At 39.8% G+C, this 23,877-nt stretch overlaps 1 protein-coding gene across 1 annotated transcript in view; it reads left to right on the top strand.

Moving 5' to 3' along the window:
• The window catches only part of LOC101881109 (ras GTPase-activating-like protein IQGAP1), a 60,240-nt gene that overhangs the window by 16,341 nt on the left and 20,022 nt on the right, over nt 1-23,877 (top strand). The window contains exons 4-19 of the mRNA XM_005140611.3: nt 313-390; nt 3,220-3,296; nt 5,624-5,691; nt 6,649-6,762; nt 7,762-7,940; nt 8,586-8,676; nt 9,143-9,306; nt 9,645-9,729; nt 10,841-11,004; nt 11,373-11,533; nt 12,062-12,186; nt 15,604-15,767; nt 19,426-19,516; nt 21,815-21,982; nt 22,333-22,475; nt 22,887-23,057. Coding sequence (XP_005140668.1) covers nt 313-390; nt 3,220-3,296; nt 5,624-5,691; nt 6,649-6,762; nt 7,762-7,940; nt 8,586-8,676; nt 9,143-9,306; nt 9,645-9,729; nt 10,841-11,004; nt 11,373-11,533; nt 12,062-12,186; nt 15,604-15,767; nt 19,426-19,516; nt 21,815-21,982; nt 22,333-22,475; nt 22,887-23,057 — 2,043 coding nt within the window. The remainder of the gene's footprint in view (nt 1-312; nt 391-3,219; nt 3,297-5,623; nt 5,692-6,648; nt 6,763-7,761; nt 7,941-8,585; nt 8,677-9,142; nt 9,307-9,644; nt 9,730-10,840; nt 11,005-11,372; nt 11,534-12,061; nt 12,187-15,603; nt 15,768-19,425; nt 19,517-21,814; nt 21,983-22,332; nt 22,476-22,886; nt 23,058-23,877) is intronic.

The raw sequence follows: 23,877 nt of genomic DNA, 5'->3' as shown, positions 1-23,877 counted from the left end.
GCACATGGAGGTACTTTGAGCAAATAAACAGAAAGTTAGTTTGTTATTGTTGCCTGAGAAACTTCATCTTAGCTCTAGTTAAGGGGTGTATGTGTGTGTGTATGTGTCTGAATGGACTCAGCTGTATATCTGGGTCTGTATTCATGTGAAAGAGTTTGTCATAAATAATCAATATAATCATGTACAGAAGACTTCCCATTTCTGTCAGAGTACTGTTTTAACTATCCATCCTAATAAACGTCCCTGCTCTTCCTGGCAGCTGTGATGCCTTGTTTCTTACTGCCCTCTTGTTCCTGTCCATTCTTATTTCAGGCAACTGGTCTCCATTTCCGGCACACAGATAATGTAATCCAGTGGCTGAATGCCATGGCTGAGATTGGTCTCCCCAAGGTAATTTCTGTGTTTTACATGCAGATAAAGAAATAATATCAGAAAAGCTTTACATTCTGTGGAAGCATTTGCTGTGATATGGAAATCAGCAGACTTCATCCAGTTAATTCTTAATTTTCTAGATTTACATCCCTATAGAAATTCTCTCCTAAAAGTTGTTGAAAGATTTCATTCTGTTACGTGTGTGAGAATGATTAGGAGCAAAATCACTGACCTTCTGTACTATATCCTTACTATCACTATTTTTGCATAACATTTGTTGAATCATAGAATAGAATCATTGAATAGTTAGGGTTGGAAAGGACCTTAAGATCATCTGGTTCCAACCCCCCTGCACGTTGCACTAAACTATGTTGCCCAAGGCTCTGTCCAGCCTGGCCTTGAACACTGCCAGAGATGGAGCATTCACAACTTCCTTGGGCAACCCACTCCAGTGCCTCACCACCCTCACAGTAAAGAACTTCTTTTTTGTATCTAGCCTAACTTCCCCTATTTAAGTTTGAACCCATTACCCCTTGTCCTGCCACTACAGTCCCTAATGAAGGGTCTCTCTCCTGCATCCTTCAGAATACTGGAAGGCTGTTATGAGGTCTCTACACAGTCTTCTCTTTCCCAGGCCGAACAGCCCCCACTTCCTCAGCCCGTCTTCATATGGGAGGTGCTCTGGTCCCTGATCATCCTCGTGGCCTCCTCTGGACTTGTTCCAACAGTTCCATGTCTTTTTTTATGTTGAGTACACCAGAACTATACACAATACTCCAAGTGAGGTCTCACGAGAGCAGAGCAGAGGGGCAGGATCACCTCCTTTGACCTGCTGGTCACGCTTCTTTTGATGCAGCCCAGGATACAGTTGCTTTCTGGGCTGCGAGCACACACTGAAGCTCATGTTCATTTTCTCATTGACCAGCACCCCAGAGTCCTTCTCCACAGGGCTGCTCTGAATCTTTTCTCTGCCCAACCTGTAGCTGTGCCTGGAATTGCCCCAATCCAGATATAGGACCTTGCACTTGGTTTTGTTGAACTTCATAAGGTTGGCATTGGCCCACCTCACAAGTGTGTCAGGGTCCCTCTGGATGGCATTCCTTCCCTCAAGTGTATCACCTGAACTACACAGCTTGGTGTTATCAGCAAACTTGCTGAGGGCGCACTCAATCCCACTGTCCATGTTACTGACAAAGATGTTGAACAAGACTGGTCCCAGCACTGATCCCTTAGGTATGCCACTCTTTACTGTTTTCCAATTGAACATTGAGCCATTGACCACAACTCTTTGTGTGTGGCCATCCAGCCAGTTCTTTATCTACCGAATGGTCCCTCTATCAAACTGATGTCTCTCCAATTTAGGGACAAGAATGTTGTGTGGGACGGTGACGAATGCTTTGCACAAGTCCAGGTAGATGACGTCAGCTGCTCTGCCTCTGTCCATCAGTTCTGTAGCCCCATCATAGAAGGCCAACAAATTGGTCAGGCAGGATTTCCCCTAGTAAAGTCACGCTGGCTGTCATCAAGCACCTGGTTGTTTTTCATGTGCATTAGCATGCTTTCCAGGAGAATCTGCTCTAAGATTTTTCCAGGAACAGAGATGAGATTGACTGGTCTGTGTTACATTGTTCTTCCCATGCTTTCTGTTGAGCAGTTGTCTGAGCTACAGTTTGATTGTGAAAGTCTTGGACTTTTTTTTGTTTTTTTATAGGACATTTTTTTAGGGTTTATAATAAAAGAAGCAGTGCAACAGCAAATACTGTGCTCATTTCTTCAGGTTTTCCTATGAAATTTTCACATCAAGTTGAAATGTTCCTGGTGTAGCTTAGTCAATTCCTTAGGGGAATGGCTAGATAGACTGTTCAGCATGGGTTGTTCGGGGTTTTTTGGTTGGTTTTTTTTTTGTAAGCCATGTTATGCTTAGTCTCACCAAAACCAGCATTGTGTAGTTTAATCTGATATATGTTTTGTTTTCATACATGCTTGCACACTTGGCAAAGTTTTTCAAACTTGCCTGGTAGTCTTGTAACTTGCTCAGATTTACTAGTTGAACCTTGCTGGGGTTTGTGATGAGCAGCTTGACAAAGAGAAGAGCCAGGTATGAGGTAAGGTTTTCAGATGTACCTGGGTTTGTGGGGCAGGAATCAATATATTATGAGATACTGAATAAACTGGGTCCTTTGTATTGACAAAGGGATATTGCTGCTCTAAGTATTTTCCCATGCAGAAGACCCAGGGAACTAATGCTGTGGAACTGTGAGTATCCTTCAGTTGCTCTTGCCTTTACAGAAAGAGCAATGCTACTTTGTGCTCATAGGCAACAGCAGGGAGCCTTCCAGTAACTAGAAAGTAATGTACCTTGTCAACACTTCCGAATTGACACTTTGAGTATTAGCTGCTTGCGTTAAACTTTGAAGAGCTTTGGATTTGAGACTGTCTGAAAGCTTTTGTGTCTGGCTAACTGAAAATTTATGCAGAGCATCTCAGTGCTGATCTCAGTTTCCCTTTGTCACAAAATCTTTTTCTCCCTTGCAAGTGTTTTTTTAATCTCTTGGTTTTCACTAAACTCATTAATACGTTATGATCTAGTATCTTGGTGGGCACCAAAAGAAAGAGTGTACTCATCCATGTATATACAATGCAGGCAGAAAAAGGGGAACCTTGTTTTGGGTGATAGAATTGGTGCTTCAGGTAGGAGGAATGTTGGACCAGGGCTAAGAAGCAAAAAGAATTTTGTTCTGCGGACTGTTTCATTAGTATACTGCAGAATTATTCAGCTTATCAGTTATGTGATTTGGCTATGTAGCGTGAGTATAATTCAGGCTGCTAACTTTCTTTTATCTTTAGATATTCTACCCAGAAACTACAGATATCTATGATCGCAAGAACATGCCACGCTGTATCTATTGTATTCATGCGCTCAGGTAAGGCATGCTAGGTAGAAAACTAACTGCTTCTGTAATCTTGATGAAAGGCAAGAGGGGAGAGAGCTGAACTGAAGGCTGGATGAGGCTGAATTTTCTAACAGAACAATCTTACTGGGTCAGAGCAAAGATCCACAAAGCCAGTATTTTGCCTTGGGCAGTGGCCAAATGAGATGTTGAAGGAAAAAGAACTAGTCAAGTATGTTGATTTCTACCTTCCCACCTCAGTTCTCACCCTCCCTCTCTACTGACTTCAGGCAGAGCTAAACTTTCTGGGGCTTAAAGGGAAAGCCTGAACCCCTAAAAAGTGTTTGTGAGAAGGGAAAATACTAGTTTATCTAGGGATCAGCCGAATCTCTGAATGAAAGCCAGTGTGGTCGCAGCATTGTGCTGTGTCATGATGACCACAGTAACTGATCAAGCAGGAGCTGCTGTAGGAAAGTCTCCTAAATTTCAAAATCTTGCCTAGACTGAGTAGGATAATTCAGTTTTTGAGAAAAACTGGAGGATTAATTTGTTGAATGTGCCCTCTTCCCTCTTGGCTAGCTGGTTTGAATGCAGGTGTAGCTTTTGGAACATGTTGAGATTTTTATTTAAAACGGGTACCTTTTGTAGCATTTACTACGTGATTGCATGCTGGACTGTGTACATTTAGGCCTTTACCTGTCACTTGTTCAGTTTCAGTTCTCAAGAATAGCTTGTTCTGCTCCCTGATCTGTTGCCAGTGTGACATCCAGAGAGATATAGATTGTGTTTATCTGAGTGTTATATTTCAGATTTCTGTAAATGAACTTATTTATAGAAGTGAGTTGGATCCCAACTTTAGATCTAAAATGAGTTATCCCTGCCGAGTAAGTAATTTGGTGTTTATAGAGCAGTGATGAGTATACCTATGGTGGGGTACACTGTCACTATCAAGACCAGTGCTCCTTTCTGTTTAGGTTATGGAAAAGTTTCTCCCTCACTGGCAACTTTGTCATAGTTACTGTAGCTACTTTATGCCAGGGGTTGGTGGGCATGTAGTCTTGTTACATGTTCATTGTTGCTTCGTGGCTGTTCCCAGTCCTTGTCCCCCAGAGCAGTATGAATTATGGACAATTACCAGGCTTCACAAGAACATGGAGTTTACTTCAGTCTTTGTAGACCATATATTAGGAAAAGGAAATTAATTCAGGGAGCTAAATTAATAGTTGTAAACAGTCCCAGTATTTAGGTCTGTAGAAGTTATAATCTTTTGTCTATTAATGCTGAGTTGATAGTATGTGAGTTTTTTCAGTTGTTAACCATTTTGGCCAAAATGCTCAGTAGCAGGTATTTCTGCAAAGGCAGCTCTAAGTTTTTATCTTTAAAATAATTTTACTTATCAAGGTAAGAAGAATAATTCTGTCATGTAGATGTAAATATGGAAAAGGATATTTTTAGAAGAATTTGTTCTTTTTCAGGCTTAGTGCCAAAGTATATTTCAGTTAAGAAAAGATCTAGAATGCGGTTTGGTTGATGATCCATAGGTCAGAAATGTTCCTGCCTTGTCTTTCTGTTTCGGTTTTGGTTTTTTTTGGGGTGGGGGAATCCGCTTAGATTTATAATGATTTGAGATGTAGATTTGATATGTTGAAGTCATGTGAAAAAGTGGAATTGCTTATGTGCTATTTTCTAATCACATTAAAACTGAGTTTACTGGAGGAACAGGTATTGACTTTATTAATAGTTTCTTTTTAGTGTTCCTGTATAGTGAGATATTCTAATAAAGGGTGTATTTCTGTGATCTTTGCTGATCTGGCACAACAGGCCAAAAGGAGAGGAATTGCTTCTCTTTCCCCAGGGCCATTTGTCGTTAACTGTATGGATTCATCCCTCGTTTGTAGCAGGCTCCAAGTAAATACATTAACACCCTTTTAGTGAGCTAAATAGCTTAGTGAGTATTTTTGCTCCTACTCAGCATGGTCAGGCCACACTGCACAAGTTGCCCAGAGAAGTTGTGGAGTCTTCATGCATGGAGGTCTTCCAAAAACATGTAGACGTGATGCTGGGGAAGCTGGTTCTACGTGATCTTGCTTGAGGAGGGAGCTTGAACAAGACAAATGAGAGCACTCTTCTAGCCTTGACCATTCTGTAGTTCTTAAGACTTCAGACTTGTGGACTAGTTATGTGCCACTGGGGGGGGGGGGAAGAGAGGAGTCAGCTCACCCTCTTCGTGATTATGAGTTTTTATGCTCACTCAGGTAATCCTGAGTGGCTGCTTGAATCTATATCTACTGAAATTAGCCATCATTGTCAGAACCACAATGAAAAATTACTAGTTCTAATTTGTCTGTTTTCTTTTCTAGCCTGTATCTGTTCAAATTGGGTCTTGCCCCCCAGATTCAGGATTTATATGGGAAGGTGGACTTCACAGGTAAAAGTGCTGATACATGTGCCAACTTTATCTCCTCCTCTACTAGATGTGTTATAGATCAGTTAAAGGATTGTAACTGTTGATATTGTAAATGTAAATTAAATTCAAAATCAGTGGTTGTGAGGAATTCTAGTAATTTAAGGAAAAGTTTTGATTAGGGCACTTTTAAAGTCTAAATAGCCATCAGTTTGCTAATCATTACTTTGGCAAATAATAGCCCCTTTAACTTTTTTGGCACTATTGTGAATTGCTTAAGCCGTACCTTCATCTGTTTGGGAGAGGCTTTAATCTGGAACTTGGTACATGGTTCTGACATCCCTTGACAGTTTAAAGTAGAGCTGCTAGCTGAAGAAGAGTTTGCCAGCTGATCAGCTGCAGGAGATACCAGCATGAAGTCTCATGTCCATATGCTTCCTCAAGGTTTCAGTTCCTTATTTTTGCTAAAGTGTCAAATTCTGTATTTTGTGAGGCTCCTACCTGAGGGCACACGTCTGAGTTAAAAGGAATATAAACTATGAACTATTTTTGAGTTGTAAGGTATTTAGCAACATTCGTTTTTCCCAGCATAGTCTCTGGAAAGGGGGAGGGGGGGGGAAGAATGCTTAGTATTACCTATGCATTTTCCTGGACTGTTGGCAGCTGTAGCTGAGACACCTCAGAATGATGGAGTCTGTTTCCAGCTCCTCATGAGACTCATGTGTTGCTTTCTAGTGAGAGAGACTACAGAATATTCCTGTATGAGTTTCTGGGAGAATTGTAGCTTTTAGGAAAGTGTGCAAAATGTCTGTCAGTTTTCATTTATTTTTCACGTACTGAGTTACAGTCAAAGTATTATTTAAACAGTAATTGTAATTTATTGTAGTTATCCTACATTTTTTTTGTAGCAGTAGTTGGTATAGAAATGTTGATTCCTAATGTGTTTGAGCCTGCTTAACGTTGATTTAATGTATGTTGCAGAGGAGGAAATCAGTAATATGAGACTTGAACTGGAGAAGTATGGCATTCAGATGCCTGCCTTCAGCAAGATTGGAGGAATTCTTGCAAATGAACTTTCTGTGGATGAAGCAGCGTGTAAGGAAAAACGGAGTTTTGTTTTATGTGATTATTCAAATAGGCATGTTTTTTTAAAGCATTGGTTTTAATGCCCCCTGTTGTGAAATACTCCTTTTGACAGGCCTTTTAGAAGACTGGGAAGAGGATTTTTTCTTTCCCTTGTGTGTTTTTTTTGGTTTTTTTTTTTTCTTTCTGGAACACAATGATTTGAGTAGCTAGAATATTGTACTAGGGAGTAAGCTGGCATTTTTTTGTCAGGAATCTGTGGTGGAATGAGAGGTACTCAGATAGTGCTTTTGCTTTCTGGTTAATTTCATAGAATCATAGAGTAGTTAGGGCTGGAAAGGACCTTAAGATCATCCAGTTCCAACCCCCCTGAGGTGAGCAGGGACACCTCACACTAAACCAGGTCACTCGAGGCTTCATCCAACCTGGTCTTGAACACTGCCAGGGATGGAGCATTCACAACCTCCCTGGGCAACCCATTCCAGCACCTCACCACCCTAACAGTGAAGAATTTCTTCCTTATATCCAGTCTAAACCTCTGCTGTTTAAGTTTTAACCCATTACCCCTTGTCCTATCACTACAGTCCCTAATGAAGAGTCCCTCACCAGCATCCCTGTAGGCCCCCTTCAGATACTGGAAGGCTGCTCTGAGGTCTCCACGCAGCCTTCTCTTCTCCAGGCTGAACAGCCACAACTTTCTCAGCCTGTCTTCATACAGGAGGTGCTCCAGTTCCTGATCTTCCTTGTGGCCTCCTCTGGACTTTTTCCAACAGTTCCATGTCCTTTTTATGCTGAGGACACCAGAACTGCACACAATACTCCAAGTGAGGTCTCACGAGAGCAGAGTAGAGGGGCAGGGTCACCTCCTTCAACCTGCTGGTCACGCTTCTTTTGATGTATCCCAGAATGCGGTTGGCTTTCTAGTTCTTCTACCTTTCCCAGTTAATTTCTTAATTCTTAACAGATCTGTTGTGTTTGGGACTAACTGACAGACTGTGATTTGTTTTTCAGTACATGCTGCTGTCATTGCCATTAATGAAGCAATTGACCATCAGGTTCCAGCTGACACTCTTATGGCAATGAAGAACCCTAATGCAATGCTAATAAATCTTGATGATCAACTGGAATCCACTTACCAAAACACACTCTACAAAGCAAAGCAAGACAAGATGATGAATGCTAAAAATAGGGTGATCAGTTATTCTTTCAAACCATATAGTTGCATGAGTTGCAATTTTGATTGCATTGTAAACAGTAATACACAATGTGTATTACAGTCCTGTATGTATAGTGTTATAAGGTGGATTTACTCCTGGTGGTGTTCTGATATGTTCTCCAGTAGCTTGTCTTTCTATTGTAGAAGACAGACAGCAGTTAGCTGTGCTACTCTGTTTAGTTTTCTGAAAGATGATCCAGCCTTTATATGTTGGGAATGATATCTGTGTATTTTCATACAATGTATATATGTTTTCCTAACAATGAAATGATGAGCAAAACTGCTTGGTACTCTCTGAAGGAGTCAGTGTTGGTTTGGAACACTGTACATCAAATGCTTAGCTATGTGTACTGTTTTCTATGTTCTGGACCTCTACTGTGAGTTTGTAGAGAGCCAGTACATTGAAATAAGATGTTTCTGAACTCTCTGTATCAATGAGTATACTTACTTAATACTTATTTACTTTTAGAGCTTCTTTTTTGCATGTGTAGAGATAGTCTATGACCTGTCACAGCTCTATATAGATAATCAGTTATCCCCCCTGACCTTCTCAGTGAGAAGATCTGTGAGATCAAAGAAAACTTGTAGAAACACTGATTAGTTTGTATTTCATCTTCAGATGGCCTCAGAAAACTCAGAGAGAGAGAGAGATGTGTATGAAGAACTCCTGACTCAAGCTGAGATACAGGGAAACATCAATAAAGTAAATAGTAAGTATCATGCTAAAGTAACAGTATAAATTAAGAGAGTACTTAAAACTGATACCTGTGCTTGTCCTTGCTTTCTGTAATGCTGACAGAAGTGGAAGGCAGCTCCCTTGCTTTTGTGGGGGTTTGGGTGGTGGTTTTTGTCTTTTTTCCTTTTTCTTTCTTTTTTGCCGAGTATGTAGCTGAAGGGTGCGTTAATTTTGACTTCTGTTGCCCTTCCTTTTAGTTAATGGACAGTCCATGACACTGGGCCCTTGTTTGTTATCTTGAGTAATGCATGCTATTTCCAGCTTTAAACCTCTTCTTCAAGTACTACTTTGCAATCAACTTTGGAAGTCTTCTATTTGGATTCCATACATAACTTGCTATGTATCAGGTCTAGAGTATTTCTTCCTGAGCAGTAGGTTATATAAAACATGGGACTTCCTTATTTACTGTTTCTCTGAAAACTCTGCTTTACTGTTGCTAGCACATGCAGCAATATCAAAGATTGACCTAGCTTTGGAACGAGGAGATGCATTGGCGCTGTATGAAGCTTTGGCAACACCAGCCCTTGGGCTTCAAGGATTGCTACGAGAATATTGTGACTGGTATTTCAAGCAGTTTTTGAATGATAGACAACAGAAACAGGAGGTATGCAAATCATATACAGGGAGTCTTTTCCCATTAACTTATTCCCTTTGTCCTAAATATTTTATGATTTTGGATGCTGGGTCTTGCTGTTAATCACTGTGTTCATGGAACTGCACTTCTAAAGTTGTAAAGGGGATCAGGTTGTACATGTGCTATTTCAGCATATGAACTGAGAATCTGGTGGGTAGTTTCCATCTTCCTGACGTGGCACTGTTTCCAGAAGCTATGTGTATTAGAGTGTTTTAAGGATAAACTTTTTTTTTTTCTGGAGCCAGTTGAGGTGAATAAGCTGAGAGCGTTACACCCTCCCACTTTCTGTTTTGTTTTGTTTTTCTCAGGCTGGCCTTACAGGTCTTATGCAGAAGGAAGAGTTGCAGTTGGGAGTGGATGCTGCTAACATGGCAGCACAACGGTATCAGCAAAGTAAGGATAAGCAGAAATTCTTGCAGCAAAGTGACCATGAATGTGATTAAAAGGATGAGACAGCACAGTATGTGGGTCTGTGTGGGCATATGTGAGGTCTGCTTCAAACACTTATGTTCTTTAAACATTCTAACAGCTGCTAAGAACGCTGGGGAGAGATAGTTGCCCTGATTATTTGTAGTGTGTTTTATCCAGCTCTTACAGTACAGCTGGAGATAACAGCACATAATTTGTAATATCAAGAAACATGGAACTTTTGCATCCACTTTGAATAATCTCTTTTTCTAGAATGCTTACATGAGGTTTTTTTGCTATGTATCTCTGAAGAACATCTGGAATGTTCCGCAGGGTGTGAAAGCTGATCATTGACATAAGTCTTCCTTGGTTTGAGCTACAGAACATTTAACTGTTTCTAAATATCAGGTAGTAAACAAAATGCAGATCATGATGGCTGGATGTTTTTTGGTGAATGCTTCTGACAGCATGCAGAGCTCTTCCCTGGAGAAGTGGTCAGTTCTGGCTGTGCAGGAGCAATTAGTTCCATTTGCAATAGGTAGAAAGGAGACTGCTAGGGATATGAGGAGAGGGAGCTTAAAATACAAGAGGAAAATAGTGAATGCTTAATAACTAGAAGGCTATCTTTGTTCCCTACTTTTTCAGCATGGAAAGTCAGCATTTGTTTACCTGCTTGCACTATTTTAAAGTTAGCCAGTGTGTATCTGCTAAAGAGGGCCTGTTACTGCCTTGAGAAAGATAGATACAGGGTAGATGTAGATAGGAAGAAAAAGTTGGTACTATCCATCCATCCAATAATTTGCAGTTATGAGGCTTCTTACTATCAGAAGACTGAAATGGTGACACAGTCTTTTGGTTACCAGGCAAAAAGATGAGCTGGTTTCAAACATGAGTGTTACCTTAAAGAAGGCATGTATTTCAGTTGTTTGCAGTAATGGAAGACTAACTGGGGAAGTATGGATCAGAAAGCTTCACTCATTTCCTTCAGCTAAGCGAATTATTCTTGTTAGGTATCTGATTATTGAGTAGAATGAAAGTGCTGGGGACTAAACTGTTGGTCTTCCTCATTCTTTTTTCTACCTCTTTGAATTTCTAGGGCTGGCAGTGGTAGCCAGAATTAATTCTGCAATTCGAATGGGTGATGCGGAGAAGACTGTGGCAGAAATGATGAATCCAGATGCCCAGTTACCAGAGGTTTATACGTTTGCTGCAGATCTTTACCAAAGGGAGCTGGCCACCTTGCAGCAACAGAGCCCTCAGGTAAGTACCACTTTCTCTCTTCCTTCTGGAAACTGATATGGATCATTGCATCTACCTTGTCTGTCTTGTAAAATGTGTTCTCTGGAGCAAACCTCTCTTGAGTCTTCACAGAGCTGCTTTGGTGTTCAGTCTGTTCTGATATGAAGCTTAATGCCTAAATCTTTAACTAATTACTTGGCCCTATAAGTTTCTGCTTTAATCCCTTCCTTGTTGTTCTAGCCTTGTGCATGAAATTCATCTTTCTACTTCTGTGTCATAAAGGTTGTGCCTTTGCTTTGTTGTTTATTCTGACAACCATTAAGTGTCCATGTGCAGCAATAGTTTGAAAAAAGTGAGTGGAATTAATTTCTTGTCCTCTTTGTATGCAGGGTAACCTCACCCACCCAGAATTATCTGTTGCTGTAGAGATGCTGTCTTCTGTGGCCCTGATTAATAGGGCTTTGGACTCAGGGGATGTGAATACAGTGTGGAAACAACTGAGCAGTCCTGTCACAGGACTTACAAACATTGAAGATGAGAACTTTCAGAGGTGGATATTTCAAAGAATCATGTCTGTCCGTGATGATGCTTATTTTGTGACTTCTTGTTTTTTGGTTGTTTTTTTCTTTTTTTTTTTAAACTTTATGTTCTTTCTGTGTTATTTATTCCAGTATTAATTTAATCTCCATTGTCTCTTGGATCTTGTTTTTGCAATTACTGTTTCTTATTGGTCTGATTTCTGTGCTCTCTCAACACTTTGTCATGGATTTCACCCTAAAGCCATATTGTGGTACCATTGAGTTGTCACTAATACTACACCAGCTTACCCCACAGGATCCTCATTTTTTTTTCTAGTGCTTTTGTCAGTTTGTCTGTTTGGACCTGTTTCACATTTGGATTGACCATCCTGCACACAGCCTTTCTTCTTTCTCTTCTTCCTCCTTTTTCTATTTGTTTCGCTTTCAACCCCCACATTACCTCTTCCGCTTTGTGTGCAATTCTCATGCTCCGTTATGTGTTCCCTGGACAGCTTGTTGCAGTGTCATGTTTGTTGGGTTTGGGTTTTGTTCTTTGACAGATACATTGATGATTTGATGAAGCTGAAAGCTCAAACACGTGCAGAAGGAAATGAATTTATCACATGGAATGATATCCAGTCATGTATTGATCGTGTGAACATAGTTGTGCATGAAGAACATGAAAGTAAGTTTTTCTGCTCAGTTCATGCTAGACTGATCCTGGCTCATAACGAGTGCTAAAATTAGGTGTGTGTCAGTTCAAAAGGATATTGATTGACCTGTAATTGTGCCATATATTAGACGTCTAGGAAGTTCTTAGTTGTGAGCAAGAAGGCCTGATGGCAAGACCCTTGATGGAGAGATCAGGCAATCCAGGAGTATTTGTGCAGTATCTCCAAACAGTTTATTAATTCTTCCAATGCACATTTCAGCCTTGTTTGCATAACAAAATGTGTTGTCTGCCATGCCTAGAATATTTTGTAATTTTGCTTCAAACCCTCAAATTTAACAAAACTCAGTATTACCAAAATCTCCTGAGATAACTGTAGCCCAGTCTTGGAGTACTGCATCCTCCTTCCAAATCTACTTCAGTAGAAGTTACTTTTTCTCGAAGTCTTGTTTGCTCTTTGGCTGCAGTCTCTGCCCTGTCCAGGTTTTCCTTTTCTCCTTTTTAATCCTTTTGAATGTGCTTTGGCCTTTTTACCTTTCCAGTATTTAGTGGGAGTTCCACAAACTCAGTCCAGGATATACCTCTAGTCTTACCTGTGCATCATCTGATTTGCAGATGTACAATAAGTCTTTGTGTTGACATCTCTCATATGTAATGGTGTGTCAGATGCATTTCTGCAGAGAGATGAGTTTATTTACAGGTGTCGTTCTCAGTCCTTTTAACTCCTGGTTCTAACTGGAATTAAGGTAGTTAACACTGCTTTCAAATTAAAGCTTCTTTGAAGATCAGTAGTGCAATTATTGCATCAAAGAAATAGCCTTTTGCAATTGTTTTGATTCAGTGATAAATCAACAGAGATGCACAAAAAAGTTTCTTTTGAAATGCTGTCTATTCAACAGTTCTGTATTCGAATGTTTTTGCTTAAGGCATTTAATACAGATTTTTCTCTTTTCAAAGAACATTTAATTATCAGTTTGATGCCATTCAGATTCTAAATTCTAGATACTGGGATCCTGCTGTGAAATTATAGTTGAAATGGATAGGTCTGATCTTTTAATAGGGTAATTACTTTGCTTAAAGTTAGTTACATCAGGAAACTGGAAGCTTTTATTCTGTTTTTAGCACTGTGTATGACATCTGGTTGTTAAACCTGGTATCTATGAAAGCTGAAGTGACTGATAATTGATTTTATGACCAGTAGAAGAAGAATATGCCTGCATAGCTCTTGTCTTCTAATACAAAATATGGCTAAAGTGCAAAAAAAAGTAAATCTCTGATTGGAAAACATGCAAAACCCCATAGAAGTGAATACAGCAGGTGTGAGTACCAAAATTTATATACTCACAGAGCCTTATGCAAGGTGAGAAATGTGAATGGATGTTATGTTCTGTGCTGCTTCTAGTTATGTTGTGGTGTGTTTTTTTTTTAGTATTTTTGTTACTAACTGTCTTTAGCAGTGGTAAAAGACTGGGATTGAGCATAACGATGAAAATTTCAGCAAAATGGAAAACTGGAGTAAATCTCCTTTCTCAAAGATGGTATTAGTTGACTTAAAATCCAGAGTGGAGGTAGTGGAGTCCTTGAAAATAGCAGTTAAGCAAACTTATTCTTAGGTAGATTCTTGTGAGATTCTGTATCAGGTGATTTAATTTTCCATTAGGTTTTTTTTCAGTTTCATTAAGGGATCATAATTTTTGGTTTTGAACAGTACTGAAAACTTCCTTCATATCCATGTAGCATGACATTTACTTTTAAGTTATCTTTGTCATATCTAGCTCAAAGCCTTGCATCCTTCGAGGGGATAGATTATCAGTTCCACATTTGTGACAAAGGTCATGTTTACACTGAGACAGACAGGTGTCTTTTCCTTTTTGTTGGGCGTAGTTGGTGAGTTGTGTTTCACCTTGAAAAAAGCTTATGCTGTAGTGGCAGTTAAGTTTTGAGTCAAGAGCCTGGTGTCTTGATTAAGCTGGTTCCTGGATCTCAGGATAGACACCAGGTTTCCTGTTTGGGTCACGTGAGCAGATTTGTGGAAACCACACAAACACAGACCCACACCAGTGTGTGCACACACACCAAGATGCCAGCTTCATAGTCTTTTCTATATAAGAGATCACAGCAGAAGCCTGAAAGTTCACATAGACCCAACACCTTATTCTTTATACATATATACATATAACACTATATTCTTTATATATAGACCCAACTCCTTATTCTGTTTAAAAAAATGCTTAAAATCTGTAATAAGATCATCTGTTCTTACAGGGAATTTATTAATTCTTTAGTCTGCTTCCTTATGCACATTCTATCTTTTGTTTGTAAGTTAAATTAGTCTGAGAAGGTCCTCAAGGCACACAAGCATATATTTTCATTTCCCCTGTCCTTGTTAGTAGTTTAAAATTTAAAAATGCTTTCTAGTGAGGAGCTGTAAGATATTGTTGTTCCATGGAAAAGACTTGTTTGCCCCATTTATGTAACCAGTCAGAGAGAATTACTACTTAAATTCTGTGCCCCTTCCTATATCAGTTATCGTATCTGCTCTTTGACAGAAGCTGTGCTATCACTTCAATGATTTTGTTTCTTACAGTGTCTTCAACATATTTTTCCCTAATCTCTATCCAAATATCATCTCTGTTGAGATGCTCCTTCTTTTGTATAAACTTTTGTGATTCCTTCCTGTGTAGAAGAAAAAGTCACAGTCTTCGGGTACATTAACTTAGCTTCTTCCTTTCTTCTCTCTAAAAGATCTCTTTGTTCTATGCTGATCCATGATGATTTAAATTGATGCTTCTTTTAAGCAGGGAATTGAATCAGATTACCTCTAGCATCCATCTCAACCCAAGTTATTTTGTAATTTGAAGGAGATGGTTGATGTAGGTAGGACATGTATGATGTAGACTGTTTGCATTTAGCTAGGTAAAAGATACTTTTATTTATTTAACTAAATGATAATTTTATTGTACTTGAATAGTATTCACATCTCTGATAATACAGCTAATACTGCATATGTTTAATAGGAGTTTTCCAAAATATGGAGTTACTGTATTTTTAAATGGTATTTCATGCAGATCTTTAGCTTCATGCAGAGATTCTTTCTAGGGAAGCCACAACCTTGGAAAACTGTAACTTATGATCTCTGTCCATTTGGGTTTGGGTAATTCTCTTCTACCATCTCTCAGCTGGATGTCTGAGAGCTCAATTCTGTCCCTGCATGTGGTATTTTCTTTTTTTTTTTCCCTCCAGTTGTAGTGCTCAGGCATTGTTAAGTACTTCAAGATGAAGAAATAGTCTTGCTTTGTTTACTAGTAAATAATATTTTCTGCTAAAAATACTGTGGTTCTCAGCTGCATTTTTCTTCCAAAGCAATGCTTATTATTATTGTTGCCCAAAACGAGAACTTTGTATTTTTTTTCCATACACCTTCTTTCCTAGGGATTTTGGCCATTAGTCGTATCAATGAAGCTCTGGATGAAGGGGACACCAGAAAGACTATTCAGGCATTACAAATTCCTGCAGCAAAATTGGAGGGTGTAACCCCAAAGGTTGCACAGCATTACCAGGATACGCTGCTTCGAGCAAAGAGAGAGAAAGCACAGGTGAGCTCAATGAAATACCCCTCTCAGAAAAACTTTACATCTGTGTAATGGGCTTATTACTGATTCTGAAAGCCAGGAATCAAAACTGAAAGTGGAGAGCTGGGCATTCTGCATATCATCGACTGATCTTACGCAGTCACTTTGGGTCTTTCTGTACTAGAGCAGGAGATTTGCAGCCAGACTTACGAATCTTCATGAACTACAGAGAATAGGTATAAGGATATTAAATGCGTGAGATGGCTTACTACAGCTAATTTCTGGTCCAGAATGGTCTATAGTATTTCTTCACAAACACGATGCGTATCTCATCTGTTTTTGCAAGTAGACCATGTTTGTTCCAGGAGTTCTGAACTTATGAATGTAAGTTTCCTGCAAGCTTAAGTTGTTTTGTATTTTTTTCCTTTTCTTTGCTGTATATAACTATGACAACATTTAACAAAGAGAAAATTTCTGAAAACGGAAAAAGCTGGTAAGTGAAAAATTAGAAAAAAGAAATTGAACAAAATATATGCTACTAGCAAAATTAATACTGATGTCTGCTTGAGTGTTGGATTGGGGTTTTTTTTGTTGTTTTTTTAGGGTTTTTTTCCTCCCTGCTGTGGAGTCCATTGCTCTGTACCAATATAGAATTTCACATATAGACTAAGATTTAGACTGTATTGAAGAAAGATTTGTTAGGGGCTTGTTTTGTGACTAAAGGTAAGCCCATGTGATGGCAGTAGCTGAAAAAACCATGCACATTTCTGATTAAAATCATTAAGCAACTTCCCCAGGGGCCCTGAAAGGATTAATGTTCTTCAGGAACTCATTGTGTACTGAAGTGTTTCCTCCCACTGAGTCAGAAGCAAATAATGAATTCCTTTCAGGGTGCATGTAAGCTTGTGCCAGGCATGATGATAACCTCTCAGTTGGTGTGAAATTACCTTATTTAGGCATATGTTCAGTTTACAGCTTCTCCCAGCAGCATAGTGGTAATTCCAGAAATGGGAAGATCTTATTATAAGTAATCCTGTGGCAGAAATAGTTGGCTATCTGAAGCCAACTGTTACTAACTGGTGATTTCTGTACCTTGGGGCTGAGAGGGATTGTAGTTCACCACATGGATGTTATTCAGTTGCTTATGTGAATGGGGAGTGCTGTGATGCGTGTTTCTCATATCATGGAGAGGGAGAAAACATAGACACTGTAGTATGTTACATTGTGTACTTTCTGGGAAGCCTTCACCAGTAAATCTGTAGAGAAAGCACAGTATGGTTTTCATAGTCTTTGGGTTGAATTCTGCTGGTAGAGGTGATAATACATTAAGTTGTTTCTTTGATTATTCTCCTCCCCTACCTGGACAGAGATATAGCTGTTGCTGGTACTTTAGTGAGACAGTCTGGGCTTTCAGATGAAATCTGCCTGTGAAAGACATGTTAGTCCCTTGACTGAAATATCATTAAACATGTTGGTTTTGGACTTGCCAAACCAGTGGTGAAAACACTGAGGGCCTGTAAGAAATTTTCATTTTCAGTCTGGCCCTAAAGTTCTTGAATGCTGTAAATATTGTCTCTTTTTTTGCAGTGTGATTGTTCTTCTATACCAGAAGTAAATGTTTCCTGTGTTCTGTTTGTATTATGAGAGTTATTAGAGGGGTAGCAGTTTTGTTTTAGAGTTTCTTTCAGTAGTTAACTACAGGAAGCAGTAGTGGGTGGGGAGAAGCTATGTTTGGCAACTGCTGAATCATTGTTCTTCATGTATATTTTGGGACTTGATAAATACTTGTCTCTTTCCTCTTCTTAACTTTCTGGATGTAACATCTGGTGAATTAACAAATGGTTTCGGGACTGGTGCCACAGGCAGGGGTTTGGCTACTTAAACTGTGGGACTTGCTTTGAGAAACCTGGGGGCTGGATGGGGTCTGCCTGTCAGAGAAAGGGAAGAGTGTCGTTGGTCCAGGCTTGCCAAACCAATGAAGAAGGCTTTAAACTATATTTGCTGTGGTACAGGAATCTCAATCCATCCTGCTCTTACCAGTTTAATGCTAGTGCCAGCAGGAGATGCCTGGAGGGAGATCACAGCAAAGGGGTCAGCAAAGTTGCACTTAAAGAGCAGCAAAAAGGACTTCCAGCCAGTAAGCTAACATCATCAGGGGCATGACTGAAATGCTTCCATGCCAGTGCATATAGAAAAACCAAGAGGAGTTGGAGATGTGTTCGCACTGGAGGAGCTGTGATATTGTTGGTGTCATGGAGATGTGGTGGGAAGCCTCCTATGATTGGAATGTTGAAATGGAAAGATACAGGGTCTTCAAGAAACACAGGCTGTGGAGACAAGGAGGGGGTGTTGCACTGTATGTCAGTGCCCCCCTGGAGTGTGCAGAGCTTTGCCTGGAGATGGATGAGGAGCCAACTGAGAGCTTATGGATCAGTGCCTGGCAGAATCATGCAGCAGATCCTCCTGGAAACTATGCTAATGCACATGGACAATAAGGGAGTGATTGGCAACGGCCAGCATGGCTTAATGAAGGGCTAAGGGTGCCTGACAAATTTGGCAGCCTTCTACAGTGGGGCCACAGCATTGCAATGATGGATAAAGGAAGAGTTGATTGTGTCACCTACTTGGGCTTCTTGCAAGGCATTTGACACTGTCGTGCGTGGTATCCTTGTCTCTAAACCTGAAAGGCATGGATTTGATGAGTGGACATTTCAGTGGATAAAGAATCGGCTGAACAATGGTAGTCAGAGTTGTGGTCAATGGCTCAAGTGGACTGCTGTGATGAGTGGTGTTCTTTAGGAGTCATTGTTGGGACTGGCTGATGTTTAACGTCTTTGTCAGTGACATGGATGGTGGGATTGAGCATCCTCAGAAAGTTTGCTGATGACACCAAGCTGTGTGGTGCAGTCAAGGTTCAAGGCCAGGGTGATGAGCCTTTGAACAATCTGGTCTAGTGGAAGGTGTACCTGCCCATGGAAAGGGGTTGGAACTGGATGAGCTTTAAGGTCCATTCCAGCCAAACCCATTCCTTGATTCTATGATTTCTTCAAATCCCAGCCAAAATACAGTGTACTGTGTGATCACTGCTCCTTGATGAACAATCTTAACACAAAGGCTTAAAACATGGCTTTGACTGTTGTGCGTGTAAATGCAGGCATCATATGTACAGTGCTTTTTGGCTGTAAGATTCTACAGGGCTTGTGAACTTCAGTGGACAGGGACAAGAACAGCCTGATGTGTCATAAGTTATCTATGGGTTTTTAGCTTCTGTGCACAGGCGTGCATCAGCAGGTTTTGTTCCAAGAACTCTTTGTAGCCTTGTTCTGCTGAAGGCCTAACTTGTGTTCAAGGAAAGCCATATCCTCTCAGCATCTAGGGCTTTAGGACTAACTGGTACAGTGTCCTGATCTTGTGTTCTTTATGCTTGTCACAGTCGTTCTTGTTGGCAGAATTTGTTCTTTGTCCTGTCTCCTGAAAGGGAAACATAGTAGTCTCTGCTAGTCACAAATAAACATGCGTCCTGGTGCTGGAGCCAACTAGAAACACTGAAATGTTTCTTCCTTCCTTTAATATGGAAAACTACTATAGTGGTTATTGTTGAGTATGGGTTATTTTGCTTTGTAAAAATAACAATACCTTTTTCTTCATGCTGTGTATATTTTTCTCATCATATTCTCTTCAGGACACACAGGATGAAACAGCTGTACTTTGGCTAGATGAAATTCAGGAGGGGATTCACAGGGCTAACAAGGACACGGAGGAGTCTGAGAGATGTAAGTGTTGTTGCACAATATTGCAGTTAATCCCCATTATCAACCAAATGCTGGTTACTTAAGGAAAGGTTGGGAGCTAGAAATGTCATGTAAACCTGTCAAAGGAGATCAAAGGCACTTAGGTTCTCCTGGTGTAGCAATTCTTGTTTGAAGAGTGAATGTCACATTCTTCAAATACTAAATATCTTTTGGGGGGAGGGATATGCAATTTTTCTAGCTTTGCGTATGACAGTGTTATCAGACAAATCTCTGTCAAATTGTTGGTCATTTGCAAATAATTGTATGTGACTGTGGGTGGATAGTTATGAGAAAGTTCACCATTTAAATAGTGTTTTCTGGTGTAAATTATATTTTGCTTGTGTGGCATCCTTTTATTTTGGTTCTACTAAATATTTCTAGACTACCTCACATCTTCTTGAATACAGACAATATCAAACATCAGTGATATCCACCTTTGCTTCCTAGCACAGTTTGCATGTGGACTGGCCCACCCATTGTTACATCCCAGTCTTTGTAATGTAATTTCTTTTTCTCGAATCAGTGAAGTAGTTACTACTCTGCTTAACTTGTGGCTGTTGGGGTTTGTTTGCTGTTTTGTTTTCCTGGCAGAAGTTTTCTCTTTAACAAAACATGAGAGTTTATAGTCATTTTATAATGCTCTAATGGCCTGTTGTCTGCACATGCTGTGCATTTTGCTGGGTCACGTGTTTCAGAGAGCTTGTTTTAATACTTTTTTAAAATATTGCATTGTTCTTTTCACATTTGCTCTAAATGTCTTAATTTTCCATTATATTCAACATTGGTACCTGTCTGCTTGTTTTGCTTTAATACAGTGTTAGTAGTCTGACTGTTTTCTCTCTTTATAATTGCTTTAGTTTTTTTTGGTTCTGGGTTTTTTTTTCTTTTTTTTTCCATTGCTGATGTGCTGATAAAATGTTTTATTTTCCACTTCCAGAACTTCTAATTTGATGTTAGGCTGATACTGAAAGTTATCTAAAGATGAACAGTCAGTCCCTTCTGATTTTTGTTTTGAGTACGCAATTGCACTGGAAACTGAAAAGTTTAAGCTGAGTCTGGAATCTCTCTGGTACCTTCTGAAGTGGGTTGTCTAATGACAACGTGGAATTTATCTTTGAGATTTTCCAAACATGGCAGCACAGGGTCCTCAGTTTAGCCAGCTTTGAAGATGGGATTGGACTAGATTGCCCTCCAGCATGAATTCTCAGTATGTAGAGTTTCTGGCACAGCTGATTCCTCAAGTCCTTGCTCTGCTGGTGCAGAAATAAGCTTGCTTTTATATTTGTGCCTTGTCCATTTGTACTTGTTATTTGTCAATGTTTGAGAACCAAGAAAAATCAATAGGCGCACAAAAAGCTTTGTAAGGAAAGACAGTGAGGTTGTTCAGCTGGCCTAGTTCAGCTATTTATAATGATGTGATTTGGTCAGTGAATTACTCTCTCAGCTGCCTTAAAAAAAAAAATGCAGGGGTGTCAGGCAGAGTTTTACCTGTTTGTTTCACTGTGCCCAGCAGCACCACTGCAGTTTTTTCACCATTTTCCCATCCACCAAGCAGTTTGACAAGGCAGCAGCTTGAATGTCATGCCAGGGAGTGTTTGGTCAAAAGCAGGATTAAAGAATGTGCCCTTAAGCCTGAATGAGATCTTCAAATACCCTTACCTACCTGCTACCTATGAACAGACTTTTTATTGCAGCCTTACCTAGTGCTGAAAATTACTGTATTTTGTGTTCATTGCATCAGTGCAATTCCTGTGCTCTTGTGAATATGTATTTGACTTGTAGTTCTGAAGTGGCACCATAGTGATGCTTTATGATTTTTCTGCTCCTCTCTGCCGTCTACTCTTGATCAGGGTTTTGACTTGCTTATAAACGGCTCCATATTTTTTCAGATAGTACTACTTGTTGAAAAGGCCCCTTTTGAGTTGTGACTTGTTCTGCCTTAACTAAATCAGTTGTGAGAGTAGAGCAAAAACATTGTATGTTGCTGAGAAATAGTGGTGGTTAATCAGCACTGTACCTGGACTCAGGTTATGTGCTGTCATTTGCAGTACCGCATATGGTTGGATGCTCTTACTGAAGATGCCTTTTTCTGTACTACTGCAAGTTGCCCAATTGTATTTATATTTTGTATTTGTATACATTTAAAATATTTCTGTATATACTTACAGTTGATGCATGTGTATGTGTTCATGTTGCCTTACTCAGTATTGTTGTTATGTTTTGCTATGCATCACTGAGCCCCTGAATGCCAGGTTAACCTGCTTCCTTGTGTTATCAAAGTCTCCTTAGGAATTCTGGCCATTAATGAAGCAGTAGGCTATGGTGATGTTAGCCAGACTCTCAGTGCCTTGCGTTCCCTGGATGTTGGGCTATATGGAGTCACTCCAGAATGTGCTGAGACATATCAGCGAGAGCTGTCAGAAGTCAAGAGAAGAAAAATGGTAGAAGGTAAACCACAAGTAGCTGTGAGTGAAATAATTTCAAAATTGTTGCATGTGGAATCAGAAACAGGGGTAAAAAAGCCTCTGAGAAGAAGTCGGGTGTTACGGGTTGCAATTGTAGATGCTTTGTGAACTAAGGTTAAAAGGCCAAAAAAGGTGAATAGTAGAACATTCTCCACTTGTGTAGAATTATGTTTCGATAATTCTCATATGAGGGAGATCATTAGGGACTCTGAAACCTTCCTTCTCTTGCATGGAGGAAGGAGCATCTGTGTATGTGGATTTCCTAGTTATAATGTGTGTATGCAGGAAAGACATGCCTGATTTTGAGACTTAAACTGCAGTTTCTGCTCTTAGGGGGCAATGGCAGTGAATGGGTGAAACACTGGGTGAGAGGAGGCTATCATTATTATCATAACCTGCGGACCAAAGAGGGAGGATGGGATGAACCGGCAGAATTTGTGCAAAATGACACACAGCTGTCACGGGAGGAGATACAGGTAGGTTAGATAATATATACTCTTTTTCTGAAAAGTTGATGTCCCTACCATTCCCATCCTTAATGCACTTCTAAGAGAGAATGCTTCAACACCGTAGTCATGTTAACAAGCTTAGTAATTCTTTTATTTTACTGAGCATTATCAGATTATGTGTGGTAAAACTCATTGTCCCATTTCAGAAAAATTTCTCCTGCTGTTAAAAGGGTACAGGACCATGGTGGTGCTGCTTATTGTAAGGCAGCCTTGAAGTTTCTCTTAAGCACAATATGGAAAGCTGATGGTAACATCTTGTTTCTTGTATCTCCATTGGATGACATGTGAGGTGTTCCTCATGGCAGGGGAGTTGGAACTAGATGATCTTAAGGTCCTTTCCAACCCTAACAATTTTATGATTCTATAACATTAATCCAGAGCACCATATCTGGAGTAACTGCAGCATATAACCGAGAGCAGTTGTGGCTGGCCAATGAGAACCTGATAACAAAACTTCAGGCTTGCTGCCGAGGATACCTTGTTCGCCAGGAATTCAACTCAAGAATGAATTTTTTGAAGAAGCAGGTCCCAGCAATCACTTGCATTCAGGTAGTGATATCCTTTAATTATATTTGAAGCTTGCTCTCTGCAGTTGTTTCCTACACGCAAGTGTATTGACAGTTTTTGTTCAAACAGTTAAAGCACACGATTGTTTTGCCTCAATTTGCAAATTATCTAAAGGCATTTCCTTCTACCAAGGAGTTTTTGTATATTATTTACTTTTCAATGTAATACTTAATCAGTCTTCTGAGGCAGATTTAGAGAAAAAAAACATCCTTGAAGATTTACTTGTGTGTTTTGGGAATAAGGCAATATGAAATGTGTTGTATGTCGTTATGTGATAATACTGTGTGATAAGTTACTACTGTGATTCCTCATGAATTGAAGAGAAACAACATGGTTTTCTGTATTCCTGAGTAAGATTATTCTTCTCTTCAAATTTGTCCAGGGATTTGGAGGATTGAGTACCTAAAAGAAAGGGTGGGAAAATGCAGCATGAGGTTAGGTGCATTTACAGGAGAGCAATTGAAAAAGTCTTTCTCTGGTGTTGTAAATGAAACGTGTGCAAGTGAAATCCATGCTTTGCACTCTATTACCCTTTATCATTTGAATAGTATATGTGTGTTTGTTTCTGCCTAAGTAGCATTCCTCTGCATATATATTTAGGGGAAAAAACAACCAAACCATAACAAAACCCCCAAAACCACTCCTGGCTCATTAACTGTAGTCCAGCCCCTTGCCTGACTGCTTTTGCAAGTATTGGTAGCAGTGAGTCTGTTCCCAAGGCTTATAATGATACAACGCTCTTTTCACCAGCAGCAGCACCAAACTCATGATCCCCATGTACAACAGTCAGAAGCTGAGGAGC

This window comes from Melopsittacus undulatus, chromosome 9 (assembly GCF_012275295.1).
Source record: "Melopsittacus undulatus isolate bMelUnd1 chromosome 9, bMelUnd1.mat.Z, whole genome shotgun sequence".
Classification (NCBI taxonomy): Eukaryota; Metazoa; Chordata; class Aves; order Psittaciformes; family Psittaculidae; genus Melopsittacus; species Melopsittacus undulatus.
The sequence above is the reverse complement of the archived record's forward strand: the minus strand, read 5'-3'. Positions and strand labels throughout refer to the sequence as shown.